We start from the raw sequence: 7,500 nt of genomic DNA on the forward strand, positions 1-7,500 counted from the left end.
GAAGAAATCAAAAGGCAGGATGAAGAAGACAGCTGGAGAGAAAGAGAAGAAGGCCTCGGGCTCCGTACCTGCACTCCAAGGATACCAAAGATGATGAAAAAAGCACAGCAGATAAGAACGATGTTCCCGATGGGCTTCAGAGACGTTATCAGAGTCTCCACCACGAGCTTCAGGCCTGGAGCTCGACTGATAACCCTGAGGAAAAAATACAAATGAGTAAATAACCAGAGCTTCATGTGTTCTTATGAAGCAGTGACAGAGCAAAACGATCGGCTTTAACTTTATAATGATTATCGACTTTGAATAACTTTAAACATCTAAAGAGCCCCGAAGGAACAGCGTCCACTGCTACACCACGATGGTATCCTGCACTTCCTCCTCTGTACCTGAGGGGGCGCAGCGTGCGCAGGAGCCTGAGAACCCTGAGAACCCCCAGGATCTTAGCTCCACCCGCCATCGACACCACGATGTCAATCAACGAGACAAAGACCAAGAAGCCATCGAGGATGTTCCAACTGCTGCGCAGGTACGCTTGATCACCCAGGTACAACCCCATCGACACCACCTGAGAGAGAGAGGAGGAAGAGTGAAGAGAGGAACATGGTAAAGAGGAGGATGAGGAGCATGATGAAGAGCATGACACTGTATTTATTCTGAATCACTTCAGTGTTTGTGGATAAACTTCAGTTTCATGGTGACATGAACATCATAAATATACCTTCAGAGTCATTTCACCCACGAAGATCGCAGTGAAGATGTAATTAGAGATGGTGAGGAAAAGTCTCTCCTACACACACACACACACACACACACACACACACACACACACACACACACACACACACACACACACACACACACACACACACACACAGACACACACACGTTACTTCTCTCTCTGATTTGGCTAACATTCATGACACATGGTCTGTATTATTAAACTCATTGTTTAATGATTAGCGTGTGGGTCGTACCAAACTGCCCTGGAGGATTTTGGGTCTCTCCAGAGCCACAGTGATGCAGTTGGAGAAGATGAAGGCTAACACCACGTAGTCGAACAGCTTATGGGCGATGATGGACTGACACATCAACCTGAACCTGAAAGAGAAAAACAAGCTCCTGATCACATGGTACTGCACCTGAGAATAAATCATCTTCCCTCAGGGCTGGAAATGAAAGTCAGAAGAAAACCGTTTAAAAAATCTGAATCATTGTGATCATCTGCATATCAGAACGAGACTAAAAGAAGATACTGAACTGAAGTGTCTGAGCTCCGAAGTGTCTGAGCTCCTGAAGTGTCTGAGCTCCTGAAGTGTCTGACCTCCTAAAGTGTCTGACCTCCTAAAGTGTCTGACCTCCTAAAGTGTCTGACCTCCTAAAGTGTCTGAGCTCCTAAAGTGTCTGAGCTCCTAAAGTGTCTGAGCTCCTAAAGTGTCTGAGCTCCTAAAGTGTCTGAGCTCCTGAAGTGTCTGAGCTCCTAAAGTGTCTGACCTCCTAAAGTGTCTGAGCTCCTGAAGTGTCTGAGCTCCTAAAGTGTCTGAGCTCCTAAAGTGTCTGAGCTCCTAAAGTGTCTGAGCTCCTAAAGTGTCTGAGCTCCTAAAGTGTCTGAGCTCCTAAAGTGTCTGAGCTCCTGAAGTGTCTGAGCTCCTGAAGTGTCTGAGCTCCTAAAGTGTCTGAGCTCCTGAAGTGTCTGAGCTCCTGAAGTGTCTGAGCTCCTGAAGTGTCTGAGCTCCTGAAGTGTCTGAGCTCCTGAAGTGTCTGAGCTCCTAAAGTGTCTGAGCTCCTAAAGTGTCTGAGCTCCTGAAGTGTCTGACCTCCTAAAGTGTCTGAGCTCCTGAAGTGTCTGAGCTCCTGAAGTGTCTGAGCTCCTGAAGTGTCTGAGCTCCTGAAGTGTCTGAGCTCCTAAAGTGTCTGACCTCCTAAAGTGTCTGAGCTCCTGAAGTGTCTGAGCTCCTAAAGTGTCTGAGCTCCTGAAGTGTCTGAGCTCCTGAAGTGTCTGAGCTCCTAAAGTGTCTGACCTCCTAAAGTGTCTGAGCTCTAAAGTGTCTGAGCTCCTAAAGTGTCTGAGCTCCTAAAGTGTCTGAGCTCTGAAGTGTCTGAGCTCCTGAAGTGTCTGAGCTCCTAAAGTGTCTGAGCTCCTGAAGTGTCTGAGCTCTGAAGTGTCTGAGCTCCTGAAGTGTCTGAGCTCTAAATCTGAGTGTCTGATTATTTCCTATAAACATTACAACTCCTGGCTCCATGTTTACATTATCAAGCAACATGTTTGTTTTTCTGCTCAGACAGTTATTCATAAAATGTTCTCGAGATTCCTACTGACCACTAACACAAAAACATCTCCAAGACTCTAAACCTGTGGTGAACATCTGAAATTACACACGAACAACTCAGTGAGACACAAAGTGAACTGAATGGGACACAAACATTAGCCCTAAGATTGCTAATGTACATGTGTGTTTATGTGGAACAGTAATAACAGTAATAACAGTAATAGTAACAGTAATAACAGTAATAATAACAGTAATAACAGTAATAATAACAGTAATAACAGTAATAACAACAGTAATAACAGTAATAATAACAGTAATAGTAATAATAACAGTAATAATAACAGTAATAACAGTAATAATATTACTGATATTACTATTTATGTTTAATCTCGGCTCATTATGTCAAGAGAAGGTTGAGAGCAGAAACTGACTTGTTCCGAGGTGAGAAGAGGAAAACGCTCCAGTCTTCTCTCGTCTCACACCAATCAGGACGATAAACTTCAATCATCTTCTGGATCCTGAAGCATAAACTCTGCACAGAGGAACAAAACAAATCCATTTCTAATAAAATAAAAACTCCGCCTTTATTTCCTCCCTGCCGTTAATCAGCCAGGGGTTCGTTCTGGTGTTCATCATAAACGAGCCTTGAGGTTAATTCCTCTGTAATTAGTGCTGAAGTAAAGCAGAGGAACGTGTCGGTGTGACCAACAGCAGCATGACGTGATTCCCACTGGAGAAGTACAACCTGGTTCTTTAATTACACACAAACATGAGTGTGTGTAAAGGTAAGTGTGTGAGTGCAGCACCATCTGTTCACTCTCCTCCTCAACACCGTCAGTAATTATACAGGCAGATTGTTTCTTAGATTCCTTTATTTTCATCTATTTAAGACAATATAAATATTAAAAATTTTAATATAAAATAATCTGATAAAGAAATTCTCCACAGTGTAAGAAGAGTGAATAATAATAATAATAATAATAATAATAATAATAATAATAATAATAATAATAATAATAATAATAATAATTATTATTATTATTATTATTTCTGTACAGTTCTATAATTCACACAGCAGATTATTTTCTATTTTATTATTTTTTATTTTATTTTATTATTTTCTATTATTTCTATTTTATTAGTTATTTAACATGAAAGAAGCCAACAGCTGTGTTGGGATCATAAAAACAACTGGCCACAAAACCAGAACGACATGGAGATGATTTTTTTATTTATAATATATTTCTGTTGTGTTGTGTTGTGTGTGATTCTTTATGAGATATTTTTAATAGTTTTGATTACAACGCTCTGCTGGCGTCTCACTCACGTAGTCGATCTCATCCTCCAGGTCCTCTCGGTCTTTGCGAGTGTTGACTTGTGGATAAACTTCACTGAGGATCTGCTGCTGTGCTGCCGGCGTCTTACCGTTGCAGTCCTGATGCTCCTGCGCACCCGACGGTCCTCCTGAGAAACTTTTCTTGCGCTGATGTGAGTGCAGAGAGGTGAGTGGAGCTCCTGGGACCTGGAGAAGCTCAGGGAGCTCCAGAGAGAGAGCACGGCGATCCCTACGGGGGACGAAGTGTCTGGAGAAGAGCGGAGGGGGAGGATGATGAGGATGATGAGGGTGTAGAGGAGGGGGAGAGAGAAGGAGGGATTCATGCTCAGCCTGGTATGAGTGAGGGCCTCGCACCCTCAGACTGCCCCCTGTGCCCACCCCCACACTCCGGCTCGTCCGCCCCACGCTGTTCCAGCTCGACCTGCGGCTCCACGAGAAACCCTGAGGAACCGGACGAGTCCAACTGTACAGAGATCCTCCACTTGGACACTGAGGAGATAAAAACACATTCACATGTAAACATCTTCTTCACACCGCTCTTCCTCAGTTTACACTCTAAAATCTTTTATTTACTCTTGATGTGATGCTGTAGAATAAAACTCTGGTTATTTATGTGCAGAAGTTTAACTGGAGGTTAATGTGTGTAGTTTTGTGTGTATTTATGTGTGTTGTAACTGATACTGTAGTAAAGTTTTAGTCACTGACTGTCGATCGCATGTCTTCATTAAAAGACCCTCTTCAGATCCACAGCTAAAAGTCCTGACAGTTTAAAAGCTTCCTGTTTTATTAATTATCCTCCTCTCCAACAGGACAGCGATCATGAGTTTATCCCAACAGATCGCTCTCTCACATGCACAAGTGCCTCTCTAAACGAGCACCGAGTGTGTGCTAATGCTAATCGGCAGACGAGCGGTGAGATCCGAGCGCTAAGTGTTAGGTAAGTGCTGCATTAAATGCTAATCCACACAGAGAACTGACGGCTAATTATTGAGCTCTTTCTGCTGCTTTCAGCATTTTCTGATGGGGTTTTTACACATTTGCATGAAGAATGTTTACCAGAGCTCTCTGCTCCAGACCAGTTCTCCCGAGGGAACTCACACTGCTCTTTCTGGAGCCCAAAGCAAAGCTTAGCCGCTCAGCAGGGTAAACTCCCAGAGCGTTGGGCATCGGCGCCAGGTCCAGATGACCGTTAGGGGTCAGAGTGCAGATTTTAGGATCTATGTGAAGAACAGGAAGAGTGGAGAACTTACAAACATCACAGACACTTCACCAACATCTGCTTACACTGTACACTGCATACACAATACAAACCACCAGACGTCCGTGTGCACGAGACACGATATGAGAGATGTTTGAAACGATCCTACATACATTAATTATACAAACGTCTTAAAACATCACCAGTGAACGATGTGATTTTATAAAAACAAAAGGAGAGCAAATTAAAAAAGGCAGAATGTTCAACATCTGGGCTGAGAGTAGAGATGTGCAGCTATTCACACCTGACAGCTGGAGAGGATCTTTCTCTTTCTCCTTTTCATCAAAGTTACAGGAGGAGCGATCGTCGTCTGAGTACGACCTGTTAGCATCACCCTGTTTAACAGAGAGAGAGGGAGAGAGGGAGAGAAAGAGAGAGGGGGGAGTGAGAAAGATAGGGAGAGAGAGAGAGGGAGAGAGGGAGAGAAAGAGAGAGAGAGAGAGAGAGAGAGAGAGAGAGAGAGAGAGAGAGAGAGAGAGAGAGAGAGGAGAGAGATAGAGGGAGAGAGAGGAGAGATATGAGAGAGAGATAGAGAGAGGAGTCGGGCTAGAGAGCAGTATGCTATGATGATACCGAGTCTCCTTTTTTGTTCTTCTATACGCCTATCTTCTCGGCGTTTTCGTAGATCTCCTCTGCGGCGTATGCGTGGCGATCTTCCTTCTCTGGTTCTGGACGTTGAGTTCTCTCGTCGCATCTTGTCTCGATCGACCTCGCCTGTTTCTTTTGTTGTTAGCTCTCATTCTGAGCAGATTGTTTGGTGGTCATAGGCATCTAGAGGGGGGGGAGAGAGAGAAAGAGAGAGAGAGAGAATTTCACTAAAACACATCAGCAGATTATTTGCCCAGTTAATGTTGGTGACATTGTCCATGACCTCACTGTTCTCACTGTTGATGTTTCTCTGCTCCACTTCTCCTCTCATCCTCCACCACTTCCACCTCCAGGTCTCATGTAGACCACAACCTGAAGGCCACTTCCTCACGTTCCCTGAGGAGATAACTTACTCCTGTGTCTGACTACCTGCATCATGTGTAGCCCAGTTTAGAACCCAAAAAAATCTATTTCACCGCAAGAGACGCAGACACGAGACGCAGAGACGCAAGAGACACAGAGACGCAGAGACACAAGAGACGCAGAGACACAAGAGACGCAGAGACGCAGAGACACAAGAGACGCAGAGACACAAGAGACGCAGAGACACAAGAGACACAGAGACGCAGAGACACAAGAGACGCAGAGACACAAGAGACGCAGAGACACAAGAGACACAGAGACGCAGAGACACAAGAGACGCAGAGACGCAAGAGACACAGAGACACAAGAGACGCAGAGACTCAGAGACACAGAGACACAAGAGACGCAGAGACACAAGAGACACAGAGACGCAGAGACACAAGAGACACAGAGACGCAGAGACACAAGAGACGCAGAGACGCAAGAGACACAGAGACACAAGAGACGCAGAGACTCAGAGACACGGAGACACAAGAGACGCAGAGACACAAGAGACTCAGAGACACGGAGACACAAGAGACACAGAAACACAACGGACACAAGAGACACAGAGACACAAGGGACACAGAGACTCAGAGACACGGAGACACAAGAGACGCAGAGACACAAGAGACTCAGAGACACGGAGACACAAGAGACACAGAAACACAACGGACACAAGAGACACAGAGACGCAGAGACTGAAAGCTCAAGAACAACATGAGCCTCAGTTCACTTTGAGCTCCAGTTACAGATGTTACAGTAAACAATCTGCTCATGTGATGTGATGTCATTTCACTGTGACGCTGTTCAACTTAAAGGTTCTCGCTCTAGTACCCACAAGTGTCTCATCACAGAACCTGATTACCCAGAATCCCTCAGGAGAGCAGCGTACCTCGGCCTGAAATCCCTCCACCAGGATGGCCACCAGCAGGTTGAACAGGACGTAGTTCCCAAACGTCATCAACGCCACGAAGTAGAGAGCAGCGAGAGGAGACGTGGAGGCCATGCCGTTATACAGAACCATGTTCCAGTCCTCCTGAGTCAGGATCTGTACACACACACACACACACACACACACACACACACACCCCTCGCTAAACTTAACACAATTATTACACATGTTCATATGACTTAACTGTAATAACATTTAATAAACATGTAATAAAGCATGAACAGAGTAACAGTGTGGCATAAACTCACTTACAGCTGTTTAATTAATAAATATATACAGAATTATTTAACACCTAACACTATGGGTATTAGTGTGTAGCGGTGTGTATTAGTGTGTAGCAGTGTGTATTAGTGTGTAGCGGTGTGTATTAGTGTGTAGCAGTGTGTATTAGTGTGTAGCGGTGTGTATTAGTGTGTAGCGGTGTGTATTAGTGTGTAGCAGTGTGTATTAGTGTGTAGCGGTGTGTATTAGTGTGTAGCAGTGTGTATTAGTGTGTAGCAGTGTGTATTAGTGTGTAGCGGTGTGTATTAGTGTGTAGCGGTGTGTATTAGTGTGTAGCAGTGTGTATTAGTGTGTAGCAGTGTGTATTAGTGTGTATTAGTGTGTAGCGGTGTGTATTAGTGTGTATTAGTGTGTAGCGGTGTGTATTAGTGTGTATTAGTGTGTAGCAGTGTGTATTAGTGTGTATTAGTGT

At 44.5% G+C, this 7,500-nt stretch overlaps 1 protein-coding gene across 1 annotated transcript in view; it reads right to left on the reverse strand.

Moving 5' to 3' along the window:
* Positions 1-7,500, reverse strand: part of LOC113647309 (voltage-dependent T-type calcium channel subunit alpha-1I-like) — a 110,871-nt gene that overhangs the window by 24,534 nt on the left and 78,837 nt on the right. Inside the window, 9 exon segments of the mRNA XM_047801156.1 lie at positions 69-195; positions 387-565; positions 719-787; positions 975-1,098; positions 2,699-2,799; positions 3,595-4,092; positions 4,660-4,820; positions 5,106-5,196; positions 6,747-6,902. Coding sequence (XP_047657112.1) covers positions 69-195; positions 387-565; positions 719-787; positions 975-1,098; positions 2,699-2,799; positions 3,595-4,092; positions 4,660-4,820; positions 5,106-5,196; positions 6,747-6,902 — 1,506 coding nt within the window.

This window comes from Tachysurus fulvidraco, chromosome 15 (assembly GCF_022655615.1).
Source record: "Tachysurus fulvidraco isolate hzauxx_2018 chromosome 15, HZAU_PFXX_2.0, whole genome shotgun sequence".
Taxonomy (NCBI): Eukaryota; Metazoa; Chordata; class Actinopteri; order Siluriformes; family Bagridae; genus Tachysurus; species Tachysurus fulvidraco.